Below are 15,177 nucleotides of genomic sequence, written 5' to 3' on the forward strand. Positions count from 1 at the left end.
ATTTCGACATATGCATGGATGTGTGATAAGTCACTTCAGTCATCACTGACTCTTTGCAACCTCATGGACTATTGCACACAAGGCTCCTCTGTCTCTGGCATTCTCCAGACAATACTGGAGTGGGTTGCCGTGCCCTCCTTCAGGGGATCGTCATGAACCAGGAATATAACCCACAGCTCCTGTGTCTCCTGCATTGCAGGCAGATTCTTTACCATTGAGCCACTAGGGAATATACTCATACAAATGCTTCCAGATAAAGATAAAAAAAACCTTTTCATTACCTCAGCAGACTCTCTCATACCCCTTCCCAGTCAATGCCATTTCCTTCTCTGAAGTAATTTTTATTCTGACTTCTATAACCATTATTAGTTTAACCTGTCCTTGAATGTCATGTAAATTTGATTCATATGAGAGCCCTCTTTTGTTTCTGGCTTTCTTTGCTCAGTACAACATCTGTAAGATTTACCCATGACATTGTGTATAGCAAAATTTATTCCTTACCATTGCTGTGTAGTATTCCATTGTTTGAATATGCCATAATTTATTTTATATGTGTTTTTTTTTTCTTTTGGTTGATGGGCATTGGGCTGTTTCTTTCTTTTTTTAATTTTATTTTTAATTTAAATTTATTTATTTTAATTGGAGGCTAATTACTTTACAATATTGTATTGGTTTTGCCATATATCAACATGAATCCACCACGGGTGTACACGTGTTCCCCATCCTGAACCCCTCTCCCACCTCCTTCCCCATACCATCCCTCTGGGTCATCCCAGTGCACCAACCCCAAGCATACTGTATCCTGCATTGAACCTGTACTGGCGATTCATTTCTTATATGATATTATACATGTTTCAATGCCATTCTCCCAAATCATCCCACCCTCTTCCTCTCCCACAGAGTCCAAAAGACTGTTCTATACATCTGTGTCTCTTTTGCTGTCTCACATACAGGGTTATCATTATCATCTTTCTAAATTCCATATATATGCATTAGTATACTGTATTGGTGTTTTCCTTTCTGGCTTACTTCACTCTGTATAATAGGCTCCAGTTTCATCCTCCTCATTAGAACTGATTCAAATGTATTATTTTTAATGGCTGAGTAATACTCCATTGTGTATATGTACCACAGCTTTCTTATCCATTCATCTGCTGATGGACATCTAGGTTGCTTCCATGTCCTAGCTATCGTAAACAGTGCTGCAATGAACATTGGGGTACACATGTCTCTTTCAATTCTGGTTTCTTCAGTGTGTATGCCCAGCAGTGGGATTGCTGGGTCATAAGGCAGTTCTATTTCCAGTTTTTTAAGGAATCTCCACACTGTTCTCCATAGTGGCTGTACTAGTTTGCATTCCCACCAACAGTGTAAGAGGGTTCCCTTTTTGGGCTGTTTCTAATTTGTGGCCATTTAGAATAAAGTTGTTACACTATGGTCAAATGATTTTCAAAGAGAGTGCCAAGAAAATTCAATGGGAAAGGAATAAGCTTTTCAAAAAAACATATTGTGACAACTGTATAGTCACATGAAAAAGAATCAAATTGGACCCTTATCTCATACCATATATAAAATTAACTTAAAATGGACCAAACCTCTAAATGAAAGCTATAAAACTATAAAACTCTTAAAAGAGTTTTTATAAGGAAACAAAAATGTTTATAATTAAATTTTTTTCTTATAGGAAAATATAGGTATAAACCGTGATCTTTGATTAGGCAATGATTTCTTAGATCATAGCACCAGAAGGAACACAACAAAACAGGAAAAAAATACATAAATTTTACTTAACCAAAATTTAAAACGTTTGTGCTTCAAGGACACTATCAAGAAAATAAAAAGACAACCCACATAACAGGAAAAAAAAACTAAGTTATAGAGAACTGACAAGCTATATGTAGGGCTTTCCTGGTGGCTCAGGCAGCAAAGTATCCGCCTGCAATGCAGGGCACCCAGGTTTGATCTCTGGGTTGGGAAGATTCCTTGTAGAAGGGAATGGCAACCCACTTTAGTATTCTTGCCTAAAGAATTCCATGGACAGAGGTTGCAGGCTACAATCCACGGGGTCCCAAAGAGTCAGACACAACTGAGTGACTAAGCATGAACACACAAACTATATATCAATGTATGTGTGTATATACATATATATATATAATGCACATGTATAATGTATATATTGTAACATAATATGTATATTATATTATATATATTGTAATACACACACACACACACACACACAACCACACATACACACACACACACATATATAATGGGCTTCCCAGGTGGCACTAGTGATAAAGAAAGGGAAAGGGAAGTCACTCAGTAGTGTCCAACTCTTTGTGACCCTGTGGACTGTAGCCTACCAGGCTCCTCCAGCCATGGGATTCTCCAGGCAAAAATACTGGAGTGGGTTGCCATTCCCTTCTCCAGGGGATCTTCCCAACCCAGGGATCAAGCCCAGGTCTCCTGCATTGCAGGCAGATGATTTACCCTCTGAGCTACCAGGGAAGCAGTGGTAAAGAAACTGCCTGTCAATGCAGGAGTCATAGGAGATGCTGGTTCAATCTCTGGGTCGGGAAGATCCCCTGGAGGAGGGCATGGCAACACACTCCAGTATTCTTACCTGGAGAATCTCATGGACAGAGGACCCTGGCAGACTACAGTCCATAGAGTTGCACAGAGTCGGACATGACTGAAGTGACTTAGCACACACTTAGCACATACAATATGGAAATCTTATGACTCAACAATAAAAGGACAAATAATCTAATTAAATATTTGAATATACATTGCTCAAAGAACATATTAAAATGGCCAATAAGGAAAAAAAAAAAAAGATGTTTTAACATCATTAGCAATTAGGGGAATGTCGATCAAAATCACCATGAATACTATTTCATACCCACTAAAGTGGCCATAATAAAAAAAAGGGGGATGATTAAATGTTGGGAAGGATGTGGTAAATTGCAACTTCATATACTGCTGGTAAATGTAAAGTGCTGTACTCTCTTTGAAAAATGGTTTTGCAGTTCCTGAAAATATTAAACATAAAGTTACCATGTGATCCAGCAATTCCTATCTTTGTTATACAACCAAAATAAATGAAAATATATATTCACACAAAAATCTGGACATGAATATTCTTAGCACCACTATTCATAATAGCCCAAATCGTAGAAACAACCCAAATATAAATCAACTGATAAGTGGATAAACAAAGTGTAGTCTGCTGCTAAGTCACTTCAGTCATGTCCAACTCTGTGTGACACCATAGACGGCAGCCCACTAGGCTCCTCTGTCCCTGGGATTCTCCAGGTAAGAATACTGGAGTGGGTTGCCATTTCCTTCTCCAATGCATGAAGGTGAAAAGTGAAAGTGAAGTCGCTCAGTCGTGCTCAACTCTTAGCGGCCCCAAGGACTGCAGCCTACCAGGCTCCTCCGTCCATGGGATTTTCCAGGCAAGAGTACGGGCAATACAATTAAATATTATTTAGCTAGAAAAAGGAGTGAAATACTCAATAAGGACTACAATGTGGATGGACCTTGCATAATGCTAAGTGAAAGAAGCCACACAAAAGGAAAAATACATGATTCCATTTATATGAAATATCCAGAATAGACAATTCACAGAGGCAGAAAGTAGGCTAGTAGTTGCCAGGGACTGAGGGAAGGAGAGAATGTGAAATAACTACTCAATGGGTACTGTCTGGAACTAGATAGTAGTGATGGTGTGTGATTTGGTGAATATGTTAAAAAACAAACAACAACAACAACAAAAAACAAAACAAAAATAACGGTGAGCTGTACACTTTACAAAAGTGACATTTATGACATGAGAATTATATTTCATAAAAATCCTAGTTCTTCAGCGTTTCCTTTAATACCTTGAACTACCCTATATCATTCTATTAGACAATGCTTGCTATTTCCCAAATTAAAATTTAAAAAGGTATTATGAATATTCTTATATATGCCTCCAAATGATTTTTAATGCAAATTTATCTATTAAGTGCTGTTTGGGTTATTGATTGGGTTTAACCAGAGGGGCTGACAAGTGGCAAGATGACTAGAGTATCTCCTTATTTTGTCTTTGTTATGTGACTGTTCACCCTGTCTATCCTCTTGTCATGATCCTGTCCCCTTTGAAAAAAATAACCTAGAAAAATAAGAATGCAAGTTGACAGGGAAAAGGATAAGCAATGAGACTGACATTAATAGTAATTCCCACATGAGCTCATGGTGCCCTGAAAAATTGACATTGCCAAGTTTCTGCTGATATTAGGTACTTAAACTACTGCCAGTGCAGCTGCCTTTGGCCACAGCTTGTGACTGCTGTTCTTCTCAACTTGCACATGCCTGTGGAATGAAACGTGCTTTCTCTATCTAGGATGGGTGGGCAAAACAGGATGACAGGTCTAAATTAAGAACTCAGGACTTGATGGAAGATATTTGCTTTGCCTGGGCAGTGCAGGAGATGTGAAATTAAAGAGGATGAGGAAGACAGCAGGTGGTCCATACCCTGCCCATTCCTCTCCTTGTGAGCCTACCCAGTCATCCACATGCAGGGGACTGGCAAAAGTCAAAGTAGTTGCTCAGTGTGGGCTTGAGAATAGTAATTTCTTTGAAAATCAAGCTTCCAATCTGTGCAATGCCTTCATTATTTCCAGATGTTTGGCCTATAATCCAGATGTTGTTTTATCACTTGGTGCTGGCTCTCAGCCTTCTCTTTCTTGGCATGGCTCAGGGCCACTTCTATCCCAGCTTTCTCTTGCCCATAATCTGCTTCCAAAGTATCAAACTTCTTATCTTCTTTCTGCCCACATATTTGTGAATTCTGCATTCCTCAGAATGGTGAGTGGTCCCAGGTCTAGTTGTGCTATCAAAAGTGTATTCCTCCCCATTGCTGGACTCAAGGTCCCCAATCATACCATGAGGATTTGGTCAAATCTTTGACTAGTGGTTCTCACCTAGTGCATCTTGGGAACTCCAAAAAACACATATATTTCATTTGCATTCCTGAGATTCTGATGTATTTTGAATTTTTAAAAATTCAGGAGGTAATTCTCATGTACAGCCAACTTTGAAAGTCATCATTTGTTTTTTCTGTTTTGGTTCCTCAACTCAACTTGTGGGATCTGAGTTCCCCAACCAGGGATCAAACCCAGGCCTCCAGCAGTGGAAGTTCAGAGTCCTAACCACTGGGTACTCAAGGAATTCCCTGAAAATCATTGTTTTAAGGCTCTTTTTGGCTCTTGTACATTTCGCCTGAATATTAGGTGCAGTCAGAAAAAGGACTTTATGTTCCCTCACATTTAGGGGGAACTTGATGAGGGAGTAACTTGAGGCCTACTCATTTTTTTTTTTTTTTCTGGAAAGAATAAGTAATAGTGTGACATGGGCTGAGGGTGGAATGATCCTTTAAAATATGTTAAATCATGTCACTTCCAACCTCAAAATGCATAGATGGCTCTCCCTACTCAATAAAACTAAAGTTCTCATAATGGCCAATGAGGCTTTAGGTGATCTTCCTACCTCCCCATCACCTCTTTAATCCCATAATCTACTCTTCTTCCTATTATTCTCTTAACTCAAACCATGCCAACCTCCTTGCTCTTCCTGAAACTAACCTGAAAATGCTCCCACTTTAAGGTCTTTGATACTCACTGTTCCTTTAGTCAGGCATGTGTTCCCCTAGATATCTACATCACTACTTTCCTCACCTTCTTCAGTTCTTTGATCTTATAATATCTTCTTAGGGAGGCTTTTCTAACCACCCTCTTAAAACTTCAACTTCACACCATATTCCCTATGTCTTTCTCCTGTTTCATTCTTCTCAATTGCACTTATGACCATCTGACACATTTTATATCTTACTTATTTACTTCTTTATTGCTTGTTTCTAACCCAACTAAAATGCAAGCACCATGAGATCATGGTCGTTGTGTTTAGTACTTCATCCCCAATGCCTAGAACATGCCTGGCATACAGTAGGGACTAAATAAATATTTGTTGAATGAGTGAATGGTAAACAATTACCAAAAAAATGGTAACAATCTTCTGGCCTAGTGAAAGGTTTCACAATTGGAAAGGGTTTCATAACAGTTAGCTCAATAGTTTCTTCCAATAACTCTGAGAATAAGCCATGGATTGTTATCACCAATTAATGGATTTTTAAAACAGAGGCTTAAAGTGAAAAAAATACCTCACATACACTGAATAACCATACAAAAAAGATCTTCATGGGCCAGATACCCATGATGGTGTGATCACTCACCTAGAGCCAGACATCCTGGAATGTGAAGTCAAGTGGGCCTTAGGAAACATCACCATGAACAAAGCTAGTAGAAGTGATGGAATTCCAGTTGAGCTATTTCAAATCCTAAAAGATGATGGTGTGACAGTTCTGCACTCAGTATGTAAGCAAATTTGGAAAACTCAGCGGTGGCCATAGGATTGGAAAAGGTCAGTTTTCATTCCAAACCCAAAGAAGGGAAATGCCAAAGAATGTTCAAACTACCACACAATTGTACTCATCTCACACACTAGCAAAGTAATGCTTAAAATTCTCCAAGTCAGGCTTCTAGGGTATGTGAACTGTGAACTTCCAGATGTTCAAGCTGGATTTAGAAAAGGCAAAGGGAAACAGAGATCAAATTGCCAACAAATCGTTGGCAATTGTTGATCCATCAAATTGTTGGATCATCAAAAAAGCAAGAGAGTTCAAAAAAAAATCTACTTCTTTATTTACTATACCAAAGCCTTTGATTGTATGTATCATAAACTGTTGAAAATTCCTAAAGAGATGGGAATACCAGACCACCTTACCTGCCTCCTAAGAAATCTGTATGCAGTTCAAGAAGCTACAGTTAGAAGTGGACATGGAACAACAGACTGGTTCCAAATCAGGAAAGGAGTATGCCAAGGCTGTATATTGTCACCCTGCTTATTTAACTTATATGCATTATTTAACTTATTTGCCTTATAATGAGAGTATATGATGTAAAATGCCGGGCTGGATGAAGTACAAGCTGGAATCAAGATTGCTGGGAGAAATATAAATAACCTCAGATATGTAGATGACACCACCCTTATGGCAGAAAGTGAAGAAGAACTAAAGAGCCTCTTGATGAAAATGAAAGAGGAGAGTGAAAAAGTTGGTTTAGAACTCAACATTCAGAAAACTAAGATCATGGCATTCAGTCCCATCACTTCATGGAAAGTAGATTGGGAAACAATGGAAAGAGTGAGAGACTTTATTTTGGGGGGCTCAAAAATCACTGCAGATGGTGAGTGCAGCCATGAAATTAAAAGACGCTTGCTCCTTGGAAGAAAAGTTATGACCAACCTAGAAAGCATATTAAAAAGCAGAGACACATTACTTTGCCAACAAATCTGTCTAGTCAAAGCTATGGTTTTTCCAGTAGTCATGTATGGATGTGACTATAAAGAAAGCTGAACACTGAAGAATAGATGCTTTTGAACTGTGATGTTGGAGAAGACTCTTGAGAGTCTCTTGGACTGCAAGGAGGTCAAACTAGTCAATCCTAAAGGAAATCAATCCTGAATATTCATTGGAAGGACTGATGCTGAATCTGAAACTCCAATACTTTGGCCACCTGATGGGAAGAAGTGACTCATTGGAAAAGTCCCTGATGCTGGGGAAGATTGAAGGTGGGGGGAGAAGGGGACGAGAGAGGATGAGATGGTTAGGTGGCATCATTGACTCAATGGACATGAGTTTGAGCAAGCTCTGGGAGTTGGTGATGGACAAGGAAGCTTGGCCTGCTGCAGTCCTTGAGGTTGCAGTCAGACATGACTGAGCACCTGAACTGAACTGAAATTTATTTAACTAGCATTAAACAAAACCAGGACTCACAGGTAATTTAAGACTTATGATTATGACATGCTTTCCAAGGCAGTATTGAACTCTAAATTAGGGAATGGAGGTCCTCCCAGGCTGTCACCTAAATTTACTATTTCCTCAGTAATCTTATAGGGACAAAAATATTTTCTGAACATTCATCTGTTCTTTAAAGAATGGCTAGATAGGTTTTCTGCTCAAGCCCTAGGAGATAAGGGCCAGGATAAACATGGTAGCACTAGGAGCAGAAAGGAAGTGATCATGGGAGATACAGATCTTACAAGGAAAGTCCATAGGACCCTACAATTACATGGATGTGAGAATTGAGAGAAAGGCATAAGTCAGAGAAGATTCTAAAGGTTTCTGCCTGGGAAGCCAGGATAACCTTGGGACCACATAGAGTGTGAAAGGGGAGTTCCTTTTTAGTTAAAAACAACGACAACAACAACATACTTAGTATTAAATTGTTTTAAGTTTGGAAAGTTGGAGTAGACAAAGGAACATGTCAGTGGTGGTGCCCAACAGGCAATTAAAATACGTAGAACATAGGTTTGGGCTAGAAATAAGTCAAATGCATAAAAATACCAGCTCAGTTCATGGATGCACATCAGAATTATCTGGGGTACTTTAAAACATAGGGCTTCCCTGTTGGCTCAGATGGTAAAGAGTCTGCCTGAAATGCAGGAAACCTAGGTTTGATCCCTGAGTCAGGAAGATTCCCTGGAGAAGGGAATGGCTATCCACTCTAGTGTTCTTACCTGGAGAATTCCACGGACAGAGGAGCCTGGCAGACAACAGTCCATGGGTCACAAAGAGTCGCAAACAACTGAGCAACTAACACTTTCACTTTTAAAACATACTTAAACCTTAGACGAATTAAAAAAAAAAAAAAAAACAAGCTTTTGGAAGGTTAAGCAACATTGGCCTAAGTAAATCACAACAGAGGCTTGATGAGCTAAGAAAAATGTTAAGAATGAAACACTAGTAGACATCCATATTTGAAGCTGGAAGAAGAAGAATAGCTAGCAGCAACCAAGAAGGGGAATCCAGGGAAGAAAGAATAGAACCTGGATGGGATAGTGCAGGACAAAGTTTTAAGAAGTAAAAGATAAGCAATAGTGTCAGCTGTTGGTACAGGTACGTGAAGGAGCATCAGGACTGGAAATGCATTATTTTGTTGGTATGTGACAAAGTAGATTGCCTCTTAATATTCAAATATATCACAATATGTGCATGGAATAGAAATAATTCAGAGACCACAGGTGGTTGTTACAGTTTTTATCAAGCTTCTCTTTTCATTTACAAAGTGGTTGAAGTATTTCAACTGTTAGTGATAGCAACGTTTGGTTCAGTACTGTTGATTAGTATATCAACAGAGGAGAATAAAGAGAGCTAGCAAAGTTAAAGATGTCACAACTATTTACCTTGTTTTTTATTCCAGTGTACAGAGCAACAGATAATGACTCAGCAAGAATAAAGATGTTGAGGTAGAAAAATAAAATAAAATTTTATTAAAAACAATTGTCACTGTACAGATAGAATTAATATCCAATGGGGCAATTCTAATTCATCCAAAAACAAATGTTAACCATGTGAGTTAAAATCTTTCTCCTTCAAAACATGTGAAAACACACACATCCACAATAAAAAAAAGCATAAATCTAAAAAAGACAAACATAACTTAAAAGACTCTAAATTGAGGGGGGACATGCTAAAATGTATATAAATATATGGTTAGTGTCTGGAGACTGCTGAAAAAATTGTTAAAGGGAGTGGGGAAGAGAAAAGTGTAGCTAAGAATATGGTGATATAATTAAGACCAGCCATCTTTGGGCTGATTATGAAAACATATCCAGTTCAGTTCAGTTCAGTCACTCAGTCATGTCTGACTCTTTGCAACCCCATGAACAGCAGCACGCCAGGCCTCCCTGTCTATCACCAACTCCTGGAGTTTACCCAAACTCACGTTCATTGAGTCAGTGATGCCATCCAACCATCTCATCCTCTGTTGTCCCCTACTCCTCCTGCCCTCAATCTTTCCCAGCATATTAGGAAAACATTAATGATTGCTAAAACAGTTTTCCCAAGTATGAGCAAGGGTACAAAAACTACCCTGGATGATGTTCAAGGGATACATGAAATAATGTATGTGAAAGTGCTCTGGAAACTCCAAATTGTGCTACATATATGAGGGGTTGCTATGAGTGTTGTTTCTATTCCACCCAGAGTTTGGGAGCAAAGGGCATTGAAGAGAGGCCACAGGCCAGACAAACAACCAATACCCCAAACCACTGCTTTTGTTCCCCAGTGTCCCTAGCCAAAGTGAGTCACATTCATGTACTGACCAACACAAGATACCATGAAATTCTGGTATCATTAAAAGCTACCTACATCACCAGCAATAGGCTTCCCAGGTGGTGCTAGTGATAAAACAAACAAAAAACCCCACCTGCCAATTCAGGAGACTTAAGAGACATAGGTTTGATCCCTGGGTCAGGAAGATCCCCTGGAGGAGGGCGTGGCAACCCAGTCCAGTATTCTTACCTGGAGAATCCCCATGGGCAGAGAAGCCTAGCAGGCTACAGTTCATAGGGTCACAAAGAATCAGACACAACTGAATTGACTGAGCATGCACATGCATGCGCGCACACACACACCACCAGCAGTACTAGGTGACTTCCCAAGGAGGATATACTCTTGACTGAGTTCTCCCAGCTGAAAACTGGATTTGTAGTATGATTTTTTTTACAGGGTTAGGAACTCGATAAAACTCATTCAAGTGCTCTCATTTCTGATTTTTATTAATGTTCTTTGGTCTTGCCCCATATTCTCTCCACCCTGTCCAATTTACCAGACTATCTGGAATAGCTATATCTCTCTGAGGATGTCAATAAGAACAGTGCTTTTTCTCACAAAGCAATCTAAATTCTATCATATGCACTATCTCTTCCTCACAGGCCAGAAATATCCTAAGGAAACAGACATACAAACTGATAAGCATTTGCAAGCACAGCTCAGGGCTACTTATCCTCACATTATGAATGGGAGAATCAGTCCATAGAGTGAAGCCTGTCTGTACAGGATGAGATATTGATGCCAAAATATTGCTTGACTTTTATTTTTTAGGCTGCCTAAAGATCGGAGAAGGCAATGGCACCCCACTCCAGTACTCTTGCCTGGAAAATCCCATGGACGGAGGAGCCTGGTAGGCTGCAGTCCATGGGGTCGCTAGGAGTTGGACACGACTGAGCGACTTCACTTTAATTTTTCACTTTCCTGCTTTGGAGAAGGAAATGGCAACCCACTCCAGTGTTCTTGCCTGGAGAATCCCAGGGACTGGGGAGCCTGCTGGGCTGCTGTCTCTGGGGTCGCACAGAGTTGGACACAACTGAAGTGACTTAGCAACAGCAGCAGCAGCAAGGAAAAGATAGGTGGCGGGATAGTGGGGGAAAGGTGAAACTGATATAACAAGAAGTTCATGATCTCATATGTAAATGTACATCCTATAAAACAATGTTCAGTATCGTACAATCTTAGAGTTAGATGGAAATTCAAAAGTCATCTTATTCCCAAAGGTCTGTTGCTCAATAAAGAAATGCCATCCATATCTACTTGAACTTCTTTAGTAATAGGCGGGCACCTCAGTTCATTATGTTGGTTTTTTTTTTTTTTTTTTCCCCTCATCTTTGGTAACTGGCTAAAACTTCAAACCATCAAATAATTGAAAACATTGTCATGGAATCTCAAAAGGATTCTTTAAGACAACCTAACCTCATTCCCTTGATGATCCAGATGGGGAGACTGAGGCTCCTCGAGAAAGTATAGAATTTCTCTTCATTTACATAGCCAGTCAGTGGCAGAGCCAGGACTAGAATTTGAAGCCTCCAAATTTAGGACCTAGTGTCAAAAGTAAAACAAAACAAAATTGACCTTGAAGTAAGAAAAATCTGGTTTCCAGTTTTTGCTCACTTACTAACTCGATGATTTCTAGCAAGTTTCATTTTCTTTGGGCCTATTTGGCCACCTGTACAATTAAGACCAGAAGACCTGGACCTTCCCTAGGGTTAAGTAGTCAGTGGGATTATGTATTTGAAAGTACATGGCACATAGTGGGAATTTAAGAAATAATAAATTACAAAGGAACTTGTCACATTCATCCATCATGTTCCTTTTAGTGTTTCCCATCACTTTGAAGGTACCACCACCACCCCAACTTATATAACTTAAAATCTCAGAGTCTTATTTGACATGACAGCATGCTATAAGAGTAAAGATGGAAGAATTTTTGACCTGGGAATGAAAGATGAATGAGAATCTGGTCTTTGGTTTTCAAATCTTTGAGGAACTATCCTGAAGAGACTGAGAAGACTTCTCTGAGTGGCCCCAGAGAGAATGACTAGAACCTCTGGAAGCCACAGGAATACTGAGTTTAGCTTAACAAAAGGAAGAACTTTGGCAGAGTCAGGGCTTTCTATGGAAGGGAATGGACTCTCTCAGAGATTATTAAGTACATTCCCTCTGAAAGTATTCAGGCAGAAACTAGCAAAGATTTTATAAGGTGTAGTTAATTGGAGTGAAAGAAAATTATGATTCATAAAAACCTACTATGCATCAGATATCATGCTAGACATTTTGCAAGGATTACTTCTTTTAATCCTTTCAACAAACCTATGATATGGATACTATTCTCCCTCTAAACAGTTTTGGAGAAATTCTTATTTCTCAGTGGGCTAGCTACCTGCATAATAATTGGGTAGTAGGAACAATGCTTTGCTGTATCAAACTGGTTGGCATTAAATGCAGTAGTACTTCATTTCTTGTGTACAAAAATCACACTCCCAGGACCTATTTCTAAATGTCCTATGAGTACTGTTTTGATCCTGGTTGGAAATAAGGAATAATTGATATGCTTAGGATCACAAACAGCAAAAGTAGCAGACTCAGAACTTTAATAAGCTGTGTCTAACTCAGAAATTGGATATCCTTTCTATTTGTACCATCCACAAAAATGGATGGAATTAGTGGAATACACAACATTTTAAAGTCTAAACCAACCCCAAAAGATATTGATTCTCTCATTCTTCTTTTTTCAATCTCATGTAATTTGTCAACTTCCAAATTCTGCAGATTCATCTTCTGTGATATCTTGTTAAATTCATTGCCTCATTTCCATTCCCATAGTCACCACCTCCACGGTCTCATTCCCTCTCTGCATCTGGTTTATCTACCTCTCATGTTTTCCTATTCCAATTAAGGTAACTCATGTTTACCAGATTATTCTTTCTGAGACACAGATTTGTCTTCTTCCTTTAGCTCAGAAACTTTCAATGATTTTCCAAAGTCTGATGAATTAAAGAGAAAATCTAACATTCAAAAGTCTTCCATGGTTTGTCATCAATCTACCATGGCAACTTTAACTTCCATTTTCCACCTAATTGTAATCTAAAGTCCAGTTCAGCTGGTGTTCTTTTCACAAGCCCAGAGCTTCCCTTACTCCAAACAGTTGTTCTTGTTTTTTTCTCTGCTTGGACTGCCGTCTCTCCTGTTTCCACCTGTTGAAATCCTATCTGTGTTTCATGGCTCATCATAAATAAAAATAATAGTTAACATTTATAAAGTGCTTATTTTGGTCCAGCCACTGTGCTAAGTGTGTGCAATTATTTCACGCAGATTATCTAATTTAATCCTCACAGAAACTTAATAAAGTAAGCTCTATTTTTATCTATGGCTTTAGCCTAGATTAAAACAGAATTCAGACAGGGTGTAGTAATTATGCTTGATCAATATCACACAGTTAATAAATGGTAGGGATGGGATTTGAGTTCAAGTAGTCTGGCTTTGCAGCTCTGAAAGGTGCTAAAATGTCAAAAAAAAAAATAAATAAAAAACCCTTTCTGATTTTCTCTGGCTTAATTAGATGTGATCCTTATCTGACAACATCAAAACATTTTGACAGGATCTTTAAAGCTTATCTTATTTAATTGCTAATATACCCATGACGAGGTGCTAGTGGGCACAGACTATGTCTTTAGGCATATGTCTGTCTCATACAGTGTGGCACAGAGTAGGTGCTCAGTGAATCTGTTATGTTGAATTGGAGGTATGCTGGGGTGAAGGAAGGGACTGAAGAATTGTGTAGGGGAAGATACCCCATACTCTCCTGCCTTAGCCACCCTGCATGGTGTGATATACTGGTCAAAGCTGCCAACATCTGTCTAAATAATATCTTGCAGTCTCTGCTTCCCCAGCCTAGTTTCCTGGTGGGTCTTTTCTTGTCCCCCAGTTCTCACAGCTGCCTTAGCCTTGGCCAATGTTTGAGATAAGGAAGGATCAAAATATCACTGCCCTGGGTTCAGTTTCCAGGAATGAAGGATCAAGTGAAACCCAGCCCGGTGGGTGAGGGTGAAAACTGAAAACCCCCAAATAGAACCTACAAGCTCTTTACACAAGCCCCGACTTGCCCAGGGGCCACGTGGGTAGGCCAGCAGCTCAACTTCCTTAGGGATGCTTTACAAATATGATCCGACTCCTCCCTCCCTTCCCTAAGCTCCTAGACTCCTTCTCTTCCTTATCTCCCAACTGCAGTTAGGGTGGTTGGACGGTCCAGGCATGTTTCCAAAGGACGTAGGGGTAGAGTAAAAGCCTACCCAGGGGAACTGGCTCACCAAGGTCATCAGGGTATTAGTGCAGGTCCCTGGCATTTTACACAGCACTTTCTGGATACAGATGGGTGGGTAAAAAGACAGCCACAGGACACCTCCCCAGCCATTCTGACTTTGTAGCACCTTAGCAGGATCAACCTAACATGATCCTGAACTCCCATATCTATGCTCCAAAAATCTCAACCACCTTGCCACACCAGAGAGTGTTCCACACTTACCCTGTAAATGAATGGATGGATGGATCTTGTTCCAGCAACAGAATTCTTGGACAAATGTACCTCAGCGCAGGCCAGATATCCCACCAAGCCCCCACTTCTCAGCCCCCAGCCTCCATACCACACACTCAGTAGACTCTGACTCATTTCACATGTGCAGCAACAACAGCCAGAACCTATTCTCTTTCCTTTCATGCTACTGCCTACTTCCCCGCCCCCATGAAGCAGCTATTGGATCACTGCAGTGTCTAGGCGTGGCTACACAAAGAAGTTTCACCCCTGACAGGGAAATTAGGGGAGGAGTTGGGGAAGGGTGGGTGAATAGTGAAAAAGCCCCACCTTTGGCAGGAACTGGAAAACTCCAGGGACTACAGCAGGGAGAAAGGGAATAGAAGCAGGAGAGGTTGTGGAGCTGGTTAAGATCTGTGGTTTCTCGGGA

General features: G+C 39.9%; 1 protein-coding gene across 4 annotated transcripts in view; it reads right to left on the reverse strand.

Moving 5' to 3' along the window:
• The window catches only part of EDA2R (ectodysplasin A2 receptor), a 104,136-nt gene extending 89,215 nt beyond the window's left edge, over positions 1 to 14,921 (reverse strand). Inside the window, exon 1 of one of the 4 annotated variants that reach the window (XM_025276124.2) lies at positions 14,742 to 14,921. In XM_025276124.2, coding sequence (XP_025131909.1) covers positions 14,742 to 14,885 — 144 coding nt within the window. In that variant the 5' untranslated portion in view covers positions 14,886 to 14,921. The remainder of the gene's footprint in view (positions 1 to 14,741) is intronic. The other 3 variants (XM_025276122.2, XM_025276121.2, XM_025276123.2) reach the window with 3 other exon arrangements.
• Positions 14,922 to 15,177: the final 256 nt, after the last annotated feature.

The sequence above is a fragment of the Bubalus bubalis genome, chromosome X, assembly GCF_019923935.1.
Source record: "Bubalus bubalis isolate 160015118507 breed Murrah chromosome X, NDDB_SH_1, whole genome shotgun sequence".
NCBI classification, from domain to species: Eukaryota; Metazoa; Chordata; class Mammalia; order Artiodactyla; family Bovidae; genus Bubalus; species Bubalus bubalis.